Source organism: Antennarius striatus, chromosome 2 (assembly GCF_040054535.1).
Source record: "Antennarius striatus isolate MH-2024 chromosome 2, ASM4005453v1, whole genome shotgun sequence".
Lineage (NCBI taxonomy): Eukaryota > Metazoa > Chordata > Actinopteri > Lophiiformes > Antennariidae > Antennarius > Antennarius striatus.
In genome coordinates this window covers 12,429,305-12,453,588 of record NC_090777.1, presented here as the reverse complement: position 1 = coordinate 12,453,588, position 24,284 = coordinate 12,429,305, and the positions used below count along the sequence as shown (strand labels likewise).

The 24,284-nt window shown below is 41.3% G+C and overlaps 1 protein-coding gene across 4 annotated transcripts in view; it reads left to right on the top strand.

Moving 5' to 3' along the window:
• Positions 1-9,458: 9,458 nt before the first annotated feature.
• Positions 9,459-24,284, top strand: part of trim33 (tripartite motif containing 33) — a 32,323-nt gene continuing 17,497 nt past the window's right edge. The window contains exons 1-6 of one of the 4 annotated variants that reach the window (XM_068331446.1): positions 9,459-10,212; positions 20,451-20,569; positions 21,000-21,153; positions 21,358-21,490; positions 23,696-23,812; positions 23,937-24,051. In XM_068331446.1, coding sequence (XP_068187547.1) covers positions 9,636-10,212; positions 20,451-20,569; positions 21,000-21,153; positions 21,358-21,490; positions 23,696-23,812; positions 23,937-24,051 — 1,215 coding nt within the window. In that variant the 5' untranslated portion in view covers positions 9,459-9,635. The remainder of the gene's footprint in view (positions 10,213-20,450; positions 20,570-20,999; positions 21,154-21,357; positions 21,491-23,695; positions 23,813-23,936; positions 24,052-24,284) is intronic. The other 3 variants (XM_068331455.1, XM_068331464.1, XM_068331473.1) reach the window with 3 other exon arrangements.

Here is a 24,284-nt window from a genome sequence, read left to right as displayed (position 1 = left end):
CAGAAGCTACCAAGTTTTTAGCCAGAACGTCAAAGTTAGTTGTCAAGCAATTAATGTTGTCAACACTGTGGCCATGTTGGGGGCCTCGTCCAATAGATCTCTAGAAAATGATGATATTTCTCTTCTTGAAATGGTTCTTGGTCAGGGTTTACATAATAATGTTGTCAAGGCATATAACAGAGCTCAAATAGGAAAAACTGTTTACACTTCCAAGCAGTATGTCAAAGCTAAAAGGCGGAACAATTACACACTGTTATTTTGTGATTGTCTGCAGATCAAATATGGCAAGATTGAGTTATTGTGTTCCTACAGAAACCATTGAAGGTCAAAATGAGATAAAACTTGCATTTGTGAATGAATTTGCGGTTGCAAGCATAAATCTTCTACAAGATACTTGGACAGGTGGGACATGTTTCCATATTGTGAGCCTCCTGGGGTTTCCTGGTAAAAGGACAGTATTTGGACTTGAAAGGATTTTGGGAAAGCTAATGTTCATGAATTTGTCCTCAATGCCTGGTATTGTAATTGCTGCGCATTTCCCTAACAAACTTGAAAGGGACTAAACATATTATGGAATAGAAGATGTGATCTTACTTACTTTGAGGCCTTGATTTTTCCAACCAGATGTCCTAACTGAAAATGTTGAAATTCCAAGTTGATGGACAAATAGTTTGTATTGTAATGCCACACTGAGACAAATGTCAGTGATCTCAACAGTTTTACGTTGGCAAATCTATTGTCACGCCAGGGCTTAACATGGAACAACTGAAATGTTAAAACTGTAACCATTGCCCTCAAGTTCAAAATAAATTTATGTTGTTTTTACTTTACAATGTGTTTTATGTGGTTCATTAAAAAATTAATTATGCGCAGTGGAATACTTAAAATGCTAGAAATTAAAATTAATGTTAAAGGTAAAAAGGTCTTTGTAGCCTGTAATCATAGATTTTCTATCAGATCATTCTGTGTACAATAATACGCAATCAAATGATATCAGATGGTAAGAAACAACCAAAACATTTATCTAAGTTTGAGAATTAAATGAGTGCTAGAGGAGAGCACTTAATTTGGTCCATATGAGTTAAGTATAAACCAGGGATGAGAGTAGAATGAGCTCATAAAGAGAGCTCTCTGATTTCTCTGCCTGAGGTCCCAAAGAGACAGAAAACTCTGAGAAACTCTGCGAAGTAAATTAGACCTTGTGGAGATCTGTTCTGAAACTTAAAAGGAGACTAAATTGAGATTTAGTGCATCTTATTGCTCCTGAGAAAAAAATGAGACACAGAAGAAATAAGCTTTAGTCTCAGTTTGGCATCCTACAGATCTCAAAGATGTTTCATTTACTTCTCCTAGACAACTATGAGATCTCTTTTCAACTTTTATTTTCCTCCGGGCAGATCAAAGCGGTGGTCGGTTTACCCCCCTACCTAATTGATCTTCACTATGAACAATCACATAGGGAAACGTCAATGAATACCCTCATTCATTAACTTTACCCCTTCCCCACAGTGTGACAATAAAGTACTTGTATAACACACACACACACACACACACACACACACACTCACACACACACTCACACACACACACACACACACACACACACACACACACACACACACACACACACACACACACACACACACACACACACACACACACACACACACACACACTGCCTTTCCCTATCCCCACAGTGTGACAAAGCACAGGTGAGAAACTTCACTAGGTCAATCACTTGGGGAAGGCCATTGTGTCGTACGATCACCACGTGATCATCACGTAATCACCACACGATCATGAGCTTGTAGGTCAAACAAGGGTCAAACACTCCATAAGAAGCCCCCACACTACACCCCCTCCGGGAAAAACCCATTGCTTCATACCATCAGTATGTGATCAGCATGTGATCAGTGCATGATCAACACATGATTGACAAAAGGGAGGGATATTCAGTGGAAGAGGGCGGGATATATTTTTTCTGTATTTTTTTGATGATTAAATTTAAGTGACGTCATCCAAAAGGGAGGGATGTTCACTGGAAGGGGGCAGGACATTCAGTGGGTGGGGGCGGGACATACACCGGAAGGGGCGGGGCTTGGTGGGTCAAAGAGGTCAAAGTCATCAATCAAAAGACAATTGACAAAAGGTGGGTTTGTTATTCTCTGAGGAGGATGCATCCAGACTGCCGACAGTACACCTGACAGAAGGTAGGGTGTTTTCAGCCAGGCTGGATCATTTTTACTGTTTTAAACACCATTTCAATGTTTTTATGGACTGTAATATAATGCCAGCTGTTTTTACTATCATTCTTTGGTTTTATGTCACGTTGTGATAAGAAATATTTTACCTAGGAGTGCATACTGGCATTTTAATTCAGTTTTAGCTTTAGACAGAGGCTTTAGAGAGGTTTTAAGTTATTTTTGGAGCATTTTTAAACTTAAAAAAGCTGATTTTACTTCGCTTAGGCAGTGGTGGGACTATGGCAAAACGGAGATAAAACTCCTGTGCCAGCAGTATGCTCTGACGACACACGTGAATCCTGCTGGTCTACGAAAGACCTGGAGGCTGAGATTGTGGAGTTAGAGACAAACGCTTCCACAGGAAATCAGAGGTTTATTGAAATCCTCAAGTCCAAAAGAGTGGCTTTAGCCAACCTGTTGGATACTAAAGTACAGGGTGCACTGGTCTGATCCAGGGTGCAAAACATCACAGAGATGGATGCTCCCTCTAGCTTCTTCTTCGGCCTGGAGAGGAAGCATGGACAGACCAACATGATCCACTCCCAGCTGTCTGACACAGGACAGGAGCTGACAGAGCCCAGACAGATCAGAAGGCGAGCTGTGAGTTTTTATTCATCTTTGTATGACAGTGAATATCAGGAAAACCAGCCACTGTTAGAGGAGTTCTGTGCCGAGCTACCTCAGGTCTCCACGGAGATAAACTCACAGCTCGACCGGCCACTTGAGTTAGAGGAGCTCCATACTGCCCTGCAGACCATGCAGGTACGACGATGTCCAGGCATTGATGGTCTGATGGTCGATGTTACGGCCGTAGCTCATCTGTTTGTATTGTGTGTCCCTCTGCGGCCATGCCTCTGAGCTGCTGGCCCTGCCCTGCTCTGTTCCCAGATGCTCCGCCTTCCGTCAGTGCCAGGTGTGGTGGCTCCTGACTACGCCTCGTCATCATGACCATCTCCTGATTGGTGTGCTGTCTTCCTGCCTGGCCCAAGCCTTGCCACGTCACCTGGTAGGGACACTTTAAAAGCTCTGCAAGCCAGTTAGTCAGGGCGCCTGTCTGACTGTGGCAGCACGCCTTTGACTCCGACAAATTGCAACCTTGTAACCTTGCGTGTGTATTGAATTTGTGTCCCACATTTGTTAAGAGCTTGTTAGTACTTCATGTTTAATTTGAGTATTTTTCTTAATGAAGTTTTGATCTTTGAACTGCGCCCATTGGCCGAGATCCTTAGTTTGTCAAGAAATCAATATTAGTTAAACCTTTGTACTTATTGCGAGAATTTGAATAAATGTTTTATGTTCCCCCTTTTTATATCATAGTTATGTTATTTCCCCAGTCCTCTAGCTGGGTCGTAACAGTCGAATTCTATAAAGCCTTCTGGGATATTCTAGCATGTGACATGCTGGAAGTGTTTAATGAAAGTCTGGCCTCGGGCCCCTTGCCTCTGCCCTGCTAGAGGGCTGTCGTTGCCCTCCTGCCTAAAAAGGGCAATCTGCAGGACATCAAGAACTGGCGCCCTGTGTCACTGCTCTGCACGGATTACAAGGTTCTGTCCAAGGCTTTGGCTACCAGGCTGAGGGAAGCTATGGAGCTGGTCATCCACCGGGATCAGACCTACTGTGTGCCTGGCAAGTCAATGGTAGACAATGTCTACCTAATTCGGGATGTTTTGGAGGTTTCCAGCTCATTGGGTATAAATGCTGGTCTCATTTCATTGGATCAGGAAAAGGCGTTTGACCGTGTAGAGCACAGCTTCCTCTGGAAAACTACAGAGAAGTTTGGGTTCAGCACTGATTTTTTTACCAAGATGTACAGTGACGTTGAGAGTATACTTAAGTTTAACAGCAGTTTGTGTGCCCCCTTCAGGGGGCACCGGGGCATCCGGCAGGGCTGTGCTCTGTCTGGGATTCTCTATGCTGTCCGATGGACAGCTGTCCAATGAGCTGCGGAGGAAGGACTTACTGCTCGCCACCTTCAAAGCTCGGCTGCCGATACTGTCCGGCTGGCTGGAGACCTCCCAGACCGGTGAGCTACAACAACATGGCATTGCTGCGACACTGAGGGATACCGTCCTCTGGGAGTCTTCCTCCTCCAACTGCCAGCGGCCCTCCTGCTCTACTCCGAGCAACAGGACTCCTTGGACCGAAGTTGTTGTCCGCAGTCGGAAGAGGGCTCCTGGCGGCACCTCGAGCGGGGCTCCCGCCTCCTCCTTCAGCGTCCACCTCACCAACAAGTACTCGGCGCTATCCTTGACTGTGGAGCCGGTCGGGGTGCTGGAGCGGGGAACTGCCCCTGCCGATCCAGATGTCTCCCCTCCGTTGGGTGCCATGCCCTCGCTGACAGACACCACAGCCTTTCCTCCACTCATGGCTGCCTGTGACCCAGTAGATGGGCATTCAGCACCAGACCACTCGCCTTTGTCCCTCCGCTCCTCAGTCCAGCGGAGGCGGCTACTCAGGGATGCTGTGCGGTGGCACTACCGGTGTCTTCCTCATCCGGATTACAGAGCACCACCACGCCGCTGATGGGGGCATTGGTGTCACCGAATCGGCCACCATCCCTGGACAACGGGCTACAACGCTCATCATCGGGGACTCCATTCTCCGGAATGTCCGTCTGAGGGGGGTGCTCACCCTGTCCTTTCCCGATGCCACCGTTGCAGACATAAAGGAGAAAATACCAAGCTAAACCGCGTTATTATTCATGTGGGCACCAACGACACTTCCAGAGAACAGTCCGAGATTTTAAAACAGGATTTTACGCAGCTTTTTAACAACCTCTCACAGTCCCAGCTGCGTGTTTTTATCTCCGGCCCCACCCCCACCTGTGGCAGGGGCTTGGTCGAGTTTTCTCCCAAGTTAAATTGCTCTCTTCAGACGGGCGTTTTCCCCACCTCCTTTAAAATGGCGGTGGTGAGGCCCCTACTGAAGAAGAGCAATTTAGACCTCAACATTTTTAATAACTACCGTCCTGTCTCCAACTTACCATTTTTAAGTAAGATTTTAGAAAAACTGGTTTTTAACCAATTAATTGATTTTTTTGATACAAACAATATTTTAGAGAAATATCAAACTGGTTTTAGAAGGAACCACAGTAACGAGACAGCCCTTTTAAAGATTTTAAACGACTTCAGGTGTAACGCAGACTCACAAAAACTCAGTCTTGGTACTACTGGATTTAAGTGCTGCCTTTGATGCAGTAGATCACTACATTTTATTGAATAGACTGAGAAACCTGGTGGGCCTCTCTGGTACTGGTTTATAACTGGTTTCATTCTTATCTCACAGATTGATGTTTTATTTGTAAGTATGGATACATGTTCCTCCAGAACACATGAAGTTAGGATGGGGTGCCTCAAGGGTCAATTTTAGGTCCAGTTCTTTTTAATCTTTACATGCTTCCCTTGGGGGATGTCATCAGGAGACATGGCATCAGCTTCAATAGCTATGCCGATGATACACAGCTGTACATCGCCGTGTCTCCTGATGACTCAGGGCCAATTGATGCCCTTTTTAACTGTATTTTAGATATCAAGTCATGGATGGCAGAGAACTTCCTACAGCTCAACCAGGACAAAACAGAGGTTTTAGTTATAGGTCCTGAAGGCCAGAGAAACTTTTACCAAAACTACAAGATTTTAAACCCGCACAGTATGCAAAGAACCTGGGTGTTATTTTTGACTCTGAGCTCACCTTTATTCCACACATAAAAAATATTACAAATGTTGGTTTTTACCATCTTAAGAATATAGCAAGAGTCCGCCTATTTCTCTCTCAGGCCAGCACGGAGGGGCTGACGCATGCCTTTATCTCCTGTAGATTAGATTATTGTAATGCCCTTCTCTCTGGTCTTTATTTTTATTTGTTTGGTTTTTTTAAAAGTATTTTTGAAGCACTTGAGCACTTTTCATATAATATAAAATTATACATTTTTTGAGTGTGATTAAAGTGTTTTTGTAAAAATCAAAAAAATCTTCTTCTTTTTCTTCTTCTTAATTTAGTAGTAGGTAATGGTATTGTTGCATGATCAATATACAAAAATATAATGTGAAAGGAGAAAGGATGTATTTTGCAAGAACACTTTAATTAAAGACTTGGTGTTCATGCAGAAGTGGCAAGTGTGTACTCTGGGAGTATTTCCACACTCACTGTGTGTGTGTGTGTGTGCGTGTATCAAAAAATAAAAATTCAAATAAATAAATCTATTAATAATTCCCAGAAAATTACTTTTGTTTATCTCCAAATGCTTGCACATGTACTGTATGCTGTATACACACACACACACACACACACTCTGGGAGTATGGAAAATGATGATTTGGAGATGACGAAAATGAAAATACAGTAAACATGTACAGTGAGGGGAGGGTGGTTGGGGTTGGGATATGGACAGTGATTGTGCTTTTGTAACGTTAAGGTATACCAGTGATAATGCTTGGGTCATAATTGTTTTTTATTTAAAAACAACATTTTAGTCCACTGTGGCAGGTCTTAGGTGATTTTTCTGGACAATATTTCCCCTGCTTTAGAAAACACCCGCCTTATATCGCTGTCAAAACTCACGGCACAAACTGAACCACTACCTGAATCAGGTCATGTCCAAACGTAGCCGCATAAGTGCGTTGATCAACACATTTCTCAGCAGAACAACTCCGAGAACGGGCCGTTCCTCCCGGTGGACAGCATCCATCACAGAGTTCTCCCACCAGCAGGCAGCGCAACCCTGTCCGACCCAGAACTGGCGATGGTGAGGAACGTGAATGAATGAATGAATGTAGAAACTGTATGACTCACAAAGAAATAAACAGACACACAAATATCCAACTGTCAAGCGACATCTTCAGTTCTGAAAGTGGCTGGTCATGTTCCAGCTTATTAACCCTGTGGGGTGTGGCCAGTGCTATTCACATTCCAATGACCATCGTTAAAACCCGTCTGGCTCCTCAAAGATTGTTGATCAGGGTGTCAAAGGGGGTCGCTGAAATGTGAGTTTCACCTTTGTGTGCTTTAGGGTCATTAGCATGAGACCTATCACCTGGGTCAATCTGCTGAGACAATCTTTTTGGGAGTTTTGAAAGGACCTGATTGTAATTGGGCGAATGATGATGTCACAGACCACGCCCCCTGTTCAGAGATGCCTTCTCCACTCTGAAGTGGATGACATCTTTCTCAAACCATTTATATTCCCTGTCCAAGATCTGAACATCGGTGTCTTGAAATGAGTGTCCCTCTTCCTTGAGGTGAAGGAAGACTGCTGAGTCCTGTCCTGTTGATTTGGCTCTTCTGTGTTGAGCCATGCACCTGTGTAGTGGCTGTTTAATTTCACTTATGTAGACATCTGAGCATTCCTCGTTGCATTTGACTGCAGACACCAGATTGCTCTTCTGACTGTGTGGTGTGGGGTCTTTTGGGTGGACCAGTCTTTGTCAGAAGGTGTTGCCCGGTTTAAAATACACAGGAACCTTGTGTTTGTTGAAGATCCTCCTCAGCTTTTCTGACACTCCAGACACATATGGGAACACTATACCATTACACTTTCTCTCTTCCGTCCTCACTGGGTTGTTCTCCTCTCTGGATCTTGTGTGAGCTTTCACAAAGGTCCAGTCAGGACATCCACAGGTTTTCAGTGCCCCTTTCAGGTGTTGGTGTTCTTTCACCTGGTCTAGGGTACTGATTGGTAGCTTATCAGCTCTGTCTTGCAGGGTCCTGATGAGGCTAAGCTTGTGCTCCAGTGGATGGTGTTAGTCAAAAAGCAGGTACTGGTGTTGGTTTCCTATATACCCCAACATACAGACTTCTGTCATCTTTTATGCCATTGTACAAGCTCAAAAGTTCAAAATCAAATCGATGAGTATGTTTTTGGTTTTTATGTGCAATAAAATACAATTTTTACATTTTCGTCTTTGACTGTGTTTCTATTTTGGCCCAACAAACTCCTTTGAGGAGTGGCATAAGTGACACACACTGTATAATTATGTTAGAAGTAGGGCTGTCAGTTTAACGCGTTCATTACATTAATTAATTATGCTGCAAATTAACGTTTCTATAAAAATGAACGCAATTAATCGTGAGTGGCAAGTCAATGCACAAACATTTTAAATTTGGCCCATTGAGGGACTCGTAGGCTGCAGTGGCGTCACTTCGTACCTGCGCCACTCGTCAAAAGCAGTTGTCAGTTCCTGTAACATTAGCTTACCCTTTTAAAGTAAATGCCTGTTGGCATCTTGCTATTGATGATGCCTTATTTAGAGGCATGTTACACTATTTATTTTGAATTGCTGTATTGAGTCAGTTTTAGTATTCATTTTGATTGAGAGTCTGCTTATGTGCCTATTTGAGAGTCAGACTTATTTTATTTCTGGATTTTATTTATTTTATTTAACTATTTGTATTGCATTTTTGAGAAATGCACCTGGCCTAATTGGTTTGCTGATGTGCTTGACCTTTTTTCTTTTGAATTTCATTTATAAAGCACACTTAACCTGTAAAAATGTGGATTTCAAATCTTCTCTTCTTGGTGTATTCTATTGATAAGTCATGCACTACAATTTTTAATTCCTAGAATTGAAATTCTTTCTTTGGGGGCCTTTAGCTGGTATCAGATTAAAATGTGATTAATTAGATTAATTAATTACAAATCCTGTAATTAGATAAATTTTCTTAATCACCTGACAGCACTAGTTAGAAACCTATGGCAACCTTTTTGGAGTTCAAAATCAATTCGATGAGAATGTTTTTGGTTTTTATGTGCAATAAAATGCAATTTTTCCATTTCTGAATTTGACTGTGTGCGTCTATTTTGCCCCAATATGTAAATATAGTAAGTTATAGGGAAATAATAACTATCTCTTCATATAGCTGAAGCTGTGCTGAAGATAAACATACCAAGCATGGGTAGGTTCAATCATTTTTAACGTGGTATATAGAGAGAAATCAAATTTACCAAAAAACAGTCAGGGGACTAAGGGTTAATACATAAACATCAACATGGAACCCACAGTTGTAATTTATAAATTGTTTATCAATAAATCACTACCCCAGAAATTAATTAATTCAATATTCTAATGCAACCTAATAAATCTTCAAATCTTATGGAAGGTACGTTTATTACCTTTATTAGTTAAAAAAAAACATTACATTATTTTAGTACATCATATTTATTTATCCATTGTTAATTTATCTTCAGTGTAATGTGACATACACAAAATGCACATCTTCACTTGAGGACACTATGTAGCTTTCAATTAGATATACAGTAGTTTGACAGACAGATAACGTAGATAGATAGCTAGATAGAGGTAGATAGAGAGATCTGGAGTGACGTCATCACGTAAACATACGTACGTCTCGTCCGAGAAGCTACGCCGGACGTGCGGCGGTTCAAAGAGGAAGGAAGATGGCGGACAACAAAGGCGAGGAGGATATGAAACCGTCTGGTAATTCGGATTCAGTGCCTTCAGTGCAGGATTTCGAGCAGACAGACACGAATGTCGAAAATGTTTCCTTAACTATAGAACCGGAAACAAAACACGGCGAGGAAACAGAGTCTAACGGTAACGCCGCCGAGCCACCGACACCTACCGACGACGAAGCCGACGTGAACAGCGGAACGGCTGCTGGATTGCGAGGAGAAACCAGCATTAGCCCCATCAACGTCGATATTGATACTGTGACCGGCAGCATGAACGCAGAGACATCGGGAGCTGAACCCATGGCCGTCGAGGAGGCTCACGTTGGCGGGCACACCACCGATATGTCCCCTCCTTCTGCGGCGCCAGCGGCCACGCCGGTATCCACTCCCATTAATTTACTGGATACGTGCGCGGTGTGTAAACAAAGTCTCCAGAACAGAGACTGTGAACCCAAACTTCTGCCTTGTCTGCATTCGTTTTGCCTCAAATGTATCCCACAGCCTGAGAGACGAATAAGCGTACAGGTGCCTGGACCCCACGGACAGACAGACACACACATAGGTGAGTGTTTCTGAACGGAACCTGTCAACACTCCCTCTGCTCACTCAGACGTGTTGCGTTCAGGGACGCGGACGATCCCAGCGCTCAGGTTGCTTTACTGTCCCTTGGTTGAGTTTCAGCGACAACTTCTGACCTATGTCCCTGAACACGATGATGACACTTAAACTCCACAGTTGTATTTGATTGTTGTGTTGATGAAGGCGACGCTGTGAGGAGAGGATCTGTTTGGCGGTCTATCTATCGATCGTAATGTGATAGACACAAACTCAAATACAACTGGAATATGATTCAGATCAGGAGATGTATATGTCTTTATTAATATTATTATTATTTGTTATCTTAAAGTAAATGCATAACTTCATGAAAATCAAAATAATGAGATCCTCTATTTTTCTTTATAGAACGAAATCACTAATAATACATCCAGCCATGTAGACTCAATTATCATTTTGGCCCACTTGATCATTAGATGATTGGTAAATATACCACAAATAAATCAGGAGCAGCTTACTTGGTGCATAAAAAGCTTGATTTTAAGAATGAGCAGATTAAGACTACTGTACATCAAAACTTTATTCATTTTCTTTAAGATGCTTATCCAGACTACGGATCGCAGTTGAGGCCAGAGCCTATCCCAGCTGAGAATTGGTGAAAGGCATAGTACGCCCCTCTCTGAAGACAGATAAATACACACACTCATACCTATAGACAATTTACAGTGACCAGTTCACCTAAATAAACATGTTTACTGGTGGCATGTTTACTGGTGGTGGGAAACCAGGGAATCTAGCAGACATGTGCAGAGCTCAAAACTTGTCTGTCGTTAAGTGTGAACCTCAGCTTTTGCTACCTCACTTGACGATTTGTTGAGCAAATCTTCTGCTAGATGTTTGGACTGAAATGAAACTGGCCTTGGCGCCGGTAGTCAACACAAAAGTGTTGCATTTCAAGTTCAAGAAAGAAACTTCTACAAGTGAGTTACCCCTGAGTTTCTAGTTTATATAATGTTTAGAGTTACCGCCACACAGCTTCATTGTATATTGATCTGACTGTCGTCTCTGTTGCACAGTATTGCACAGTATACAGTACAGACCAAAAGTTTGGACACACCTTCCCATTCAATGAGTTTCCTTTCTTTTCATGACTATTGACATTGTAGATTCACACTGAAGGCATCAAAACTATGAATTAACACATGTGGAAATATGTATTTAACAAAAAAGTGTAAAACAACTGAAAATATGCCTTATATTGTAGTCTCTTCTAAGTAGCCACCTTTTGCTCTGATTACTGCTTTGTACACATTCTGCATTCTCTTGATGAGCTTCAAGAGGTAGTCACCTGAAATTGTTTCCACTTCACAGGTGTGCCCTGTCAGGTTTAATAAGTGGGATTTCTTGCCTTATAAATGGGGCTGGGACCATCAGTTGTGTTGTGCAGAAGTCAGGTGGATACACGGCTGATAGTCCTACTGAATAGACTGTTAGAATTTGTATTATGGCAAGAAAAAGCAGCTAAGTAAGGAAAAACGAGTGGCCATCATTAAGAAATGAAGGTCAGTCAATCCAAAAAATTGGGAAAACTTGGAAAGTGTCCTCAAGTGCAGTTGCAAAAACCATCAGGCGCTACAAAGAAAGTGGCTCACATGAGGACCGCCCCAGGAAAGGAAGAGTCAAGAGTCACCTCTGCTGCGGAGGATAAGTTCATCCGAGTCACCAGCCTCAGAAATCGCAGGTTAACAGCAGTTCAGATTAGAGACCAGGTCAATGCCACACAGAGTTCTAGCAGCAGACACATCTCTAGAACAACTGTTAAGAGGAGACTGTGTGAATCAGGCCTTCATGGTAGAATAGCTGCTAGGAAACCACTGCTAAGGACAGGCAACAAGCAGAAGACACTTGTTTGGGCTAAAGAACACAAGGAATGGACATTAGACCGGTGGAAATCTGGTTTGGTCTGATGAGTCCAAATTTAGGATCTTTGGTTCCAACCACCGTGTCTTTTTGCGACGCAGAAAAGGTGAACGGATGGACTCTACATGCCTGGTTCCCACCGTGAAGCATGGAGGAGGAGGTGTGATGGTGTGGGGGTGCTTTGCTGGTGGTCACTGTTGGGGAATGTTCAAAATTGAGGGCATACTGAACAAGCATGGCTACCACAGCATCTTACAGCGGCATGCTATTCCATCTGGTTTGCGTTTAGTTGGACCATCATTTAGTTTTCAACAGGACAATAACCCCAAACACACCTCCAGGCTGTGTAAGGGCTATTTGACCAAGAAAGAGAGTGATGGGGTGCTGCGCCAGATGACCTGGCCTCCATAGTCACCGGACCTGAACCCAATCAAGATGGTTTGGGGTGAGCTGGACCGCAGAGTGAAGGCAAAAGGGCCAACAAGTGCTAAGCATCTCTGGGAACTCCTTCAGGACTGTTGGAAGACCATTTCTGGTGACTACCTCTTGAAGCTCATCAAGAGAAAGCCAAGAGTGTGCGAAGCAGTAATCAGAGCAAAAGGTGGCTACTTTGAAGAACCTACAATATAAGACATATTTTCAGTTGTTTCACACTTTTTTTGTTAAGTATATAATTCCACATGTGTTAATTCATAGTTTTGATGCCTTCGGTGTGAATCTACAAGTTTCATAGTCATGAAAATAAAGAAAACTCTTTGAATGGGAAGGTGTGTCCTAACTTTTGGTCTGTACTGTACATTCTGTTTTCAACAATGCCATTAGTGGTGGTTAGAGGAGAGATTCAGTATCACGGTCAAAAGTGTAGTTACAGAACTGTCCATCTCCAAGAAAAGAAGAAGAAACAGACCTTTTTCATCTCGCAGGGAAATAATTTTTCCCTTGTGGTATTTTTACACATGAATGCATGTATACACACACACACACACACACACACACACACACACACACACACAGTAGTAGAGCGGCAGGCAGCTCCTTGGTGCACCCAAATAGCAAATTGTTGGGGCTCGGTGCCTTACTCAAGGGCACCTCAGCAGTGCTCAGGAGGTGAACTGGCACTTCACCAACTGCCAGTTCACACTCTGAAATTTGTGGTCCATGTGGGTCTGGAACCGGCTACCGTCCGGTCCCCAGCCCAAGACTTAGTGGGCTGAGCTACTGCTACCCATAAAAAAGTCTGCTTCTAGAGTCAGACTTGTGTATGTGCTCTTTTATGAAAGATTTGGTCTATATTAGGTAATGTACTTCATGTGCTCTTACCAAGTCCTGTCATTTGAAGTTACGTGGAAGGTTTTCATGATGAATGTTCCTTTGACCATATTTGCTGGTCATATTCAGATTGGCATTTTGAAGGATGCTGTTGACAACACTTCTTTTCAGGTTAGATAATAGTGTCTTATCCAGAAAGTGTCTGGTGGAGTTTTTCCACACTGCTTTCCTCAGTCTGTGAAAGGCATAACATTTTAGAAAATGATTAATTCACCACTTTATCCTTAGCAGTTAAATTCTCCTAAAGGTTTGTTGGTAGCCAGATTTATATCATTGATTGACTTGGCTTCACATGGAGGATTACTCAGAAGATGTTATTCTGACAATGATAGAGCCTTTAGCTAAAATACTGATTGATAGGATTTAATCCTGTGGATTAGTTGGTTACAGATTATGTACTTAATAACTGCTTGCCTTATTTCATGATGAGTAACAAAGCTTTTATGTGGCATATAATTACGTGGTGCACCTTTATTATCGTTAAGGAAACTGGCACTTCGTTTCTGTATGTCTTTAGGTATAATTACTTTAACTGCTGGAAGAGGTATGGATTATGGCCTAAAGTAATCCAGGTCATCACTGTGATCCAGAACTTTGTGTGTCATGGAGGCATTACACCATCCTTGCCTCCTATGTCCTGGAAAATGGGCAAAAGTGACATAATTACACCTCCAGAAGATCCTTTGCACATCAACGTATGATCAAAATCCAAGCAATAATCTTAATCAGATGATCTGTACAGTCTACATTTATGGGGCTCATAGAAAATTTACTACTGCGAGATAGTAAAACAATACTGTTGATAGCTTTGGATCTAGGATCAAATTGTAGCCAAAACCGGGTTAAGTGATTTTAATCCTGGATTCTATAGTTCTGTTTGATGTCAAATTTAATCCAATTTTTTAAAAGTTAGCAAACTAGATCCAGAAAAAAACATATTAGTGCAACATGCTTTTTTTTTCACTGTCATACTAGTAACAATATCAATGTGGTTCTCAATTATAGGGCTATGTTTTCATGGTCAGTTATTAGTACTAAGATTATAGGACTGTTGTCTTGAGATTCGGGGTGGCAGTGGCTCAGTGGTAGAGCGGGTCCTCCAATGTTCCAAGATTGGCGTTTCCATTCTTTCTCCCGCCCCAAAATAACATGAACATATTTTGATGAGATGATGTGGAGAGATGTACACCGAACCCAGGTGGATTAAATTTTCATACTGATCCAGATGTCCATCCAATCCCCTTTTTGTTTCATTTTGCTTCGGTTTTTTACAGCAAATTGGACAAGATATTTTATATTTTCTTTCCATATTCAAAAAATCTTCTCTATTAAGTTGACCAATATTTAATACGGGCAGCGCAGTGGGTGGTGCTGTCGCCGCACAGCAAGGCAGTTCCAGGTTTGAGTCCCGCTCTATATGGAGTTTGCATGTTTTCTCTGTGTCACCGTGGGTTCTTCGGCTTCCTCCCACCTCCAAAAACATGTGCTTCAGCGAGACTCGGCTTCAGATTGCCCCTAGGTGTGAGTGTGTTTGTGTGTTTGTCTTTGTGGTTCCATGGTGCACTGGCGAGCCCAAAGTGTCCCTTGCCTCACGCCTCCAGTCTGCTGGGATAGGCTGCATCACCTTGCGACCCGCAACTGCAGATGGAGCTGGAAATGATGAATGAATGAACTTTTGATATGATTTTGTGTTCAAAGTAAAATATTAAGAAAGGTTTACATTTATGTATTAGAATCATACATTTCTTCATTTTGTTCCATTAAATATTTTATGGATATTTATTTTCCATGTGAATAATTTGTTTGAATAGATGCATTAGCAACATTAGCAGTGAGCTACCATAATTCTGTGTGAACTGAACAAATATAACACAACAATCACTCTTTAAAATCACATCAGTGGGCTGTGGTATATATCATGGGTAGAGCAGCAATGCTGGAGTCAGGTTAAATATGCGAATAAAGATCCATTGTCAGCTATTTGTTCTCTTAGCCTCTGTATTGACCATCTGTCCATTTGACCCAGACTCCTCTCTCCCATGTTTGTCCTTTCTAAGCTTCTTAAAAATAATGACATGGAATACACTTAATGTATTCTTTACATTTACAAATGCTTAACATTTATCCAAATAAAGGCTCTTACCTATTTGGGGATTTTTGATATTTGTTATAGAATCATAATAATGACAAGGATAATACATTATTAATAATTATGCTAGGATAATTTATTATATTGGGCCTACAAGCACCACTGTAAGAACCTAAGACCTTAGATCTATGTGGTGATTCAAACTATATTTTTTCAGTGTTACCAGGTCAGCATGTGTTGTGTTGTGAACAGACACATGTTGTGACAATGGGCAGTTGCCTTTCTTGCTTTTTCATCATCACCATCGTCTTGTCTGTTTTAAGTTCTGTCCCTTCCTTTCCTTAACCTGAGCTGTGACTGATGGAGTCTTCTCTTCAGTTCAATGTCTGTCAATGCAGAAAGTAAACAGTGCCAGCTGTCATTTATGTGTAAAATTAACTTCTTCACAATTTTAATCCTACAATAAAAATAAATAGGAGTTTCCCATTTTAACACATTTTTAAGCCCTTACAGAAAATTAATTTTAAAGCATTTAAATTTTTATTCAAGTTCTTCTGTCTAACAGTGGATGAAGTAATGCTGGCTAACAAGCTGGTTACGTAATTCATATGTACCAGCTGGCAGCATGACGCCATTTTCAAATGTGGCCCCACGACACGGGGCCTATTAGTCAGGTGACGTCTGGAAAAGATCATCACTGTATCACCAGTCAACCGGTTAGCTTGTGTCGTTAGCTTGTGACGCTAACTGTGGCCGGCATTAGTGGAAACAACCGCCTCTCCAGTTTGATGGCGTAATCAGGGAACAACAGTGTTGAGTCAGGAGTTGTGGTACAGGCAAGGTCATTCACTCTGCTCATCACGCACATACACAAACACACACACACACACACACACACACACACACACACACACACACACACACACACACACACACACGTGCGAGAACTCACACATGGTGGCAGCACACTAGGCTTGTTCCATGGTATGGGAAACACTGAGTAAAGTACAGTGCGTCCTCGCGCTTTTGCGCATCAATGATCGCAACTCCACCTCATCGCGGATTTTTAGTATGCAGTCACGTGATACTGTACGTGCATTCTATTGGCTGAAGGCATCTGGAAGTGCGCTCTGTTCCGTCAGTCTCGGACATTGTGAGACACAAAAGTGCTTTAAACAGTCAATCAGAGTGTGGGAAAAGGTAATACTGATAGAAGATGGTTTAATATCAGTATGGGGAGGGTTCATAAACGTTTAAATTAATGTAAATTATAAGATAAATAGATCTCGATCGCGGATGTCTCAATCGTGTGTGGTTCCTGGAATGCATTAACCGCAAAGAACGAGGGTGCACTGTATTGTAATTTCTTTTTTTGCAACATTGACTATGGTGTTTTTGTTAACTACTGGTGCTTGGCCTGAAACTATTTCCTGATTTGAAGGAAAAAAAAAATAGAAAATTGTAAAAAAATGCATTTGAAGCTAGCCACTGCCGGGGCGGCATTGGCTTAATGGTAGAGCGGGCAGTAGAGCGGGTCGTCCAATGACGACCTCCCCCTGCATGCAACAGGCCCCTTGTGTGTATGTGTGTGTCTGTGTGTGTGTGTGTGTGTGTGTATGTGTGTGTGTATGTGTGTTCAGGGCCTGTATACACTAATATAGTTACCTATGCATGTAACTAACTAGAGTGTGTCACAAATTTTCCTTCGGGGATCCATTCAATTCATATAAAAGATCTATTGTTATCGGAACACTGAAAAAGTTATTTTTCCTTCTGGGAAAATAGATACTGTGCATATTATAACTTAGCAGTTTCTTTTAATCACATATGTCAAGGCAAGCGGGCGAGATCTGGTCCGTGGCGAATTATTTATGGCCCGCCAGATGATTTTTAATTACTATTAGAACCGGCCCGCAGGCCACATCGGCCTGCTGATGTTTTGTATGCACCAAAACTACATTCCCCACAATGGGTAGCGAAAGTCACTGCAGCGCAGCAAGCGAGCTTCTGGTTTAAATGTTTATCATCAGGGCGGCACGGTGGTACAGTGGGTAGCGCTGTCGCCGCACAGCAAGGCAGTTCTGGGTTTGCGTCCTGCTCCTTGCAGAATTTGCATGTTCTCTCTGGGTTCTCCGGCTTCCTCCCACCTCCAAAAAATGTGCTTCAGGTTAATTGACCGTTCCCAAATTGTAGGAATGAGTGTGTGCGTGGTTGTCTGTGTCTGTGTGGCTCCACGGTGCTCAGGCCCAGACTTTCCGCTGCTCTAAGCCAGCTGGGATGGGCTGCAGCTTCCTGTGATCAGCAACAGCAGATGAAGCGGTCATGACAATGTCAGAGCGGAGGTTGAATTTAGCCACTCCCCTCCTCAAAAATGGCTTAAAGGAAGGTGGATGCTGAGAGCAGGGGGTTTCAAGCCAGGTCAGAGTCAGAATTTATGTTCAAAGAGGTAAAAGGTAAACCTGTGAGTCTTCTGCTAAGTTTGCACTTTTCATGCTCGACACAGTGCCCTAGCTGCGCATCCAAGCTGCTCGGACATGCTGTGTGTTTTGTAGCACAGACCTGTGTGAACATCTTCTCTCTGATGAAGCTGAAAAAAACATCACACAGGAGCCGTCTGACTGATAAAAACCTTTACTCTATCCTGAGGGTTTCCTCAGCTCAGAGCCTGACCTTGAACATTGATGAACATGTATGAAAGATGAGACACCATGAAATATCAGGGTCAGCCTCAGACAAGTGAGCATCACAGAGCAGTAACGTATTTTTTTACATTTGTCTCTACGAGACATGAAGTCTTTTTTAAGGAAGTATTGTTTTGTCTGTGTGCCATAGATTTTTGTATTTTATTTATTCATATTTATTTCAGTTAAATCGACTCAGGAAAAATTGCAGATAAGAGCCATTAGAAATTATACAACTGATATGATTTTTTATTTTATTTTGGAGGACACCCATTCCCTTGCAGTGACAATCCTTTTCAAATGTCTCTGACTTGCGCGAAAATTGTGCTGCCTACTAAGTACTACTTGAATGTATTATATTTTAGGCCGATTTCAAAATAAAACGCAATAAACCGCTCATATGGGTGGGTGTCCTCCATTGTTTTTTCTCCATAAAGCGAAACGGTCCAGTAGTATATATACCTGTAGCTTTGCGAGATCCCGCAAAAGTTTTGCGAGATCTCTTAAAGGATGGACATTTATTTTTTCTCTCCATGTCCCCTAAGGGGCTCCGTATATTTTTGGTACAGGTAGAGAAACATGAAAATAAGGCCTGTTGATAACAGAATGTGATTGTGTGTTAATACGGAGGGAGAAGCTATGCTGGGGTGCAGCTGAGCAGCTTTGGTTCAGTCGCAACTGTGGAGCCCAGCTGTTGTGGGGTTTGTGTATAAACGTGTGGAACTATTTGTGTTTATGTAATGGTTGTGAGGGTTCCTCAAGGCGGTCCCAGTTCAGCCACTGTCAATCACTGTGGGGGTGGGGGTGGGGGGGGGCGCTATGCAGCTGGAGCCGACACAAACTGGCTGTTTGCTGCTCAATCCAGTGTTGACTGGCTCAAACCGGTTTACACCGGCTTGAGCTCAGCTGGTGGAGTGACAGTGTTGTACTGACTTTCTATAATCACTGTAGAGGATGTAGATATTTAATGCAATCTTGTGTGTGTTTAGAAAATAAGGTAAAAGTCTGAACTGATTATTTGTTTTGTGCGTTTCTAATACACAACAAATCTTATGGAATCAAATCAAATGACTAAAAAAAAAAAATTACTTGTACAATAGAGTAAAATCATCCTTGTCATTTGATTAAGTAATTTCACATTCTAATGAAACTGTCTCAGGATGTGCATTGAATCAACTACCCCCCATGAATAGACAGGAGCTACACCAATGTCCCAAGAGTTTTGAATTAGTGTAGGAATTTGCTTCGAGGAAATTATTGAAATGCACAGAAGGTACAGCCCCCTGTTAATACTTTGGTATGAGTGTTCGAGGTCACATCCCCCAAGTGGTTTGCTGTTCTATTAACTTATTAACCACCACCTAGCTGAAAAAAAAAAAAAGAAAATATATTTTTTCAGTTCCTTTCCTTCGTCATAGTGGTAAAACTTGTTGAAGTTAGGAAAGTTGTGATTTTAAATTAAAGTACAAATGAAGCACAAGGACAGGATAAATATATTTATTGCGTACCACTGCAGTTCACTGGAAGAATAATGAATAGGCTATTTGCTGAACTGAGGTTACCTGTTACTAACTTTGTATAGAAATTAAATAAATGATTGAAAAAATCAATTGCACCATAAATATATCAAGTTATACATTTCTACATTATCCATGCAGTCAGATAAACAGTACACTGTTCACACAACAATTTAACGCATCATGAACACTGTGTAAGCATTATTCCTTCACTCAAACTTAGTTGGGTTGGAGAATAATTTGGAAATGGAAATTTCCGAATTATTGAAATTTTCTCCCATGAGGTTAGTTTTCACCTCCGAGAACAAATGATTTGTCTTTGCTAAATAAATTCTTAAATTTACGGTTAGATTTGTATTCCTACAAGCCATAACAAGTGGTCGTACTTTTTTATGGGAGCAAAATTTTGTCACCCTCATTCCCCACCTTGTTTGTCTTTGAGCTTCAGTGAAAAATGTAAAGTGATGATGATGGTGGTTCAACTTATGATAAATCATATCAACTAAGTTAGATGACGGCTTACATATGGATGGACCTGACTTTTATGATGACTTCTTGATTGATTAATTCATTCATTCATCGTCAACCGCTTAATTTGATTCTTTTTGTTTTAGTTTTTCTCCAACAATCAATTGTTGAAGAAATGTCTATTAGTATTGAATTTCAGGCGACAGGTTATCTTGATTTTCTGTTTCTCTCCTGTATTCAGTGAATGTAATGCGCTGTGCAGTGTGCCACCAGGACTACAGACAGAGCGACATTATTGACAACTACTTTGTCAAAGATACCTCAGAAGCTACCAGCACATCAGATGAAAAGTCTGCACAGGTCTGTTAGAACTGTTTGCCTTGTGGACATTATGTTTTAAGTAGTCCTCACTTTGTACATTGAAATATTCAAGCCAAGTTGTTATGTTGACCTGCTGTACTGAATGTAGCTGTACATGGAGAAGTTTACAGGATTTCCTTTACTGAGTATTAACGAGTTACTGAATAACATATTACATAACCACATGTTACTTACGTTTTCATATCTCTTAGGTTTTATAATAAATAGTCTTCTAAACACTCTTTATACACCGTATTAAAAAAACCTGCCCACCCATTCATGACATAGTAGACCTATGGCCACATGTATGTCATAACCTTGATGATAGTTTCCTTGTTGGAAAATGTTTCACAAATTTGTGCAGAACCACAGCCATTAGTCTGCACTTTCCTCTGAACCTCAACAAGTTTTGTTTTTTTTTCTTGTCAAGATGTGCACAAGTTGCGAAGACAATGCAGGAACTATAGGCTTTTGTGTTGAATGTGGAGAATGGCTGTGCAAGACCTGTGTGGAAGCACACCAGAGGGTCAAAATAACAAAGGACCACAAGATTCGCACCAAGGAAGATGCTGGTGCTGCCTCTGGTAAGACGGATCGCCACCACGAAGAATCCACATGTGTTTAATGAACCAGACAAACATTAGTTCAGTGTAGTGAATGTGGTGCTGCTCAGGGCAAGTGTAACTGCAGCATAGCTCGATAGCTCACCTGCTAAGTCAGATTTGGCTCATTTCTCTTTTTATCTGTTTCTCCAAATTAAATATTGTTGGTTTCCTTTCTGTTTGTAGAGTCAGTTGGTACGTCAGGACAGAGGCCTGTTTTCTGTCCCATTCATAAGCAGGAACCGCTGAAACTCTTCTGTGAGACCTGTGACACTCTGACCTGTAGAGATTGCCAACTGCTTGAACACAAAGAGCACAGGTATGTCATCATCAACATATCTCAGATGGTTGAACATTAAAATCAAGATTATGGAGATGCTAAGGAATAGTTAACTTTTTAGTGAGCACACCACTGCTGACAGACATTCTCCTCCTGTCCTTGCGGAAGGGCATACCTCTCCTGTTGACTACGCCTGTTTGTTTTCTCAAAGCAGGCTGTTCGCTACTGTAATTTGATCATTTTTATTTACACTGCTGCTTCTCAAAGCATGACAAAGAGGCTGTGAATTCTGTTGGGCAAATTAGTAGAACACCTATCGTATATGTTATAAACCTTGTTGTTAGGGTGTCACACTCTGTCAGGACTGACAAAGACATTTTGAAATGTTGTAGGTTGGTTCATCATTCTCATTTAAGGAGGATGGCACATTACCAACACATTGATCTGCTTTTTCTGGAAGAACTGGGACTGGGGAAAATCATGAAAATAATTTATTTTGAGTAAAGAGTAATTAAGTGAAGCAAATCAACTCACTGGCTGCCAGTGACGTCCAGAGACGTCAGTTACGTTTTTCAACAGGGAGGGCTGGGGGACATGCTGGCGGAGCTCATCAGTGAAAATCAGACTTCAAATCATTGAATTTAGTGTCATGATCACTGATCCAGTGACAGAACAGAGGATGGTGAGTCATAGGAGGATGGAGAAGTTGCGACAGCTTACGATGTAACAATGTCTGCGTATGTCAGTGCGCACCCGCGAGTGAAGACAGTCTCGCTATGAGCAAAGCATCTTGTGATCGATCAACAACGGAAATAAAACACAGATAAATATTGAGTGTTGGAGAAAGTCCACCAAAGACGATCAGTTGCTACAAAGCGCTGGTAGTGAATATTTTCGTGAAGATGCGAGCATCCAACTTACAAACATTCGTAGATATGAACAACTCGTTCCTTCTCCTCTCTGTTCACTTCTCAAGGTTTTAAAGGTTCTCAAGGTTATGAAAAAAATACAGGAATTATTTTTATTTTGCAATAGTAAAAACACTAATTTTAACTTTCCCAATACATACATTCAATGTGATGGTTGTTTTACATCGCGTATGTAGATGGTTGTGGATTGTCAACATCAACAGCTGACTCAGGCTGTTGTTGGATGCGCTTAGAAAATGGTCAAGTTCTTTGAAGTGCTTTCTTCTTCTCCTGAGGGATTAAAATATAAAAAACAAAAGCTTGCTGTGTTTAAACTAATATGAATTCAAAACAATTGTGTGAATCATGAATTACTACGGTAGATATTGGAACTATACGTATGTATTTATTATGATTATTTGTTTAATCCTCATTTATTTACTGTGACATTATATTATGAGCTTTTGTGGCAGACAGACGTGTAGTCAATTAAAATGATGTAAACTTGATTTTTATTTTTCCGTGTATTTTTTTGAAAACCGACTTATAATCAAGAATAGCTTAACTCAAAACAACCTGAACCTGTATTTAATTTTACATACGTGTTGTGTTTATGTCCTGTAATTAACTTCTGGTAAGTCCTAGGGAAAAGTACCTTCTTGTTTAGAGTGGTAATTGCATTGAAAGGGCCTCAAATGGTGAATATGGATTGATATTTAATAAATAACGACTTAAGAACAATTCAGTTTATGAACGTCCTTTCAGAATTTAGTTCGTTGGTAGAGGATTACCTATATGTTCAAACATGCCGTAGAAATGTTGGATACAATAAACAAATTCATATTTTAATAATTCCTGTATGTCCAGATTTCACGCTTCATCTCAAATTTTTACTTTGCTTCTATTATCGGTGTTTGTGATACTTTTGGATGGAGAATATTGTTAAAACATGGTCTTCAGTCAAGTTTATATTCTTGATTTGAAAACCATATAAAGTTACTATAGACTCGCCGCACCTCAGATTAAATGTGTGACGCCTAAAAACAAACATGTCTGTCGGGATGGGATCTGGGTCCTGATGCGTGCAGGGCAGAGAGGATCTGGCTGTCTCTTATAAATCGTAGCTTCCTTGGGCATTAGAGTTTGAAGGAAATCTTGTAGTATTTGATGCCCTGTTACTTTAAAATAACTGCATGATTGCAATAAAAAATTATACTGTGTTTAATAGAAAGCAAATTTATCTTAGTTTGTAGTTTTGTTCAGCACACTTAGTTAAGTCAAGGTCATTCAGGTTATTGTCGGAGATTTTAAAAAGAGGGTTTCCCCTGTTTCTCAGGTACCAGTTTCTGGAGGAAGCTTTCCAGAACCAAAAAGGTGTTATTGAGACTAGTGTGGCCAAACTGCAGGAAAAGAAGAACTACGTCCACTGTTCTGTCTCTCAGGTGCAAAGCAGGTGAGAGTATTTCATCAGCATCTCCCATTCCAGAGCTGCACTCAAAAAAAATTACTGTTACTTCACATTCGGTGTCGAGACTGTCGTAAAGCAAGTGCCTATCCTCTCTTTTCTTTCCATCCAGGTTAAAAGAACTGAACGAAACCCATAAGAAGGTGGAGCATGAAATTAAAATTGCAGTGTTTACTCTTATTAATGAGATCAACAAGAAAGGAAAGTCCTTGCTACAGCAGTTGGAGGTAAAAGACATAACTGAACTTTGTAACATTCACCAAAATTACGTGGTAACCATGATATATAATGACTTAAGTAACTAGCACTAGCTTTATTTTTCTATATACTTTGGACTCAATTAATTTCAGTTTGGTCACACTCAATAATCTAATCTGCCTGTGGGGATTTCTAACCACAACATTTTTAATGGCTTTGTCAAGACTCTTTCATTCAAGTGGGAATATCGAATTGTCTTTAG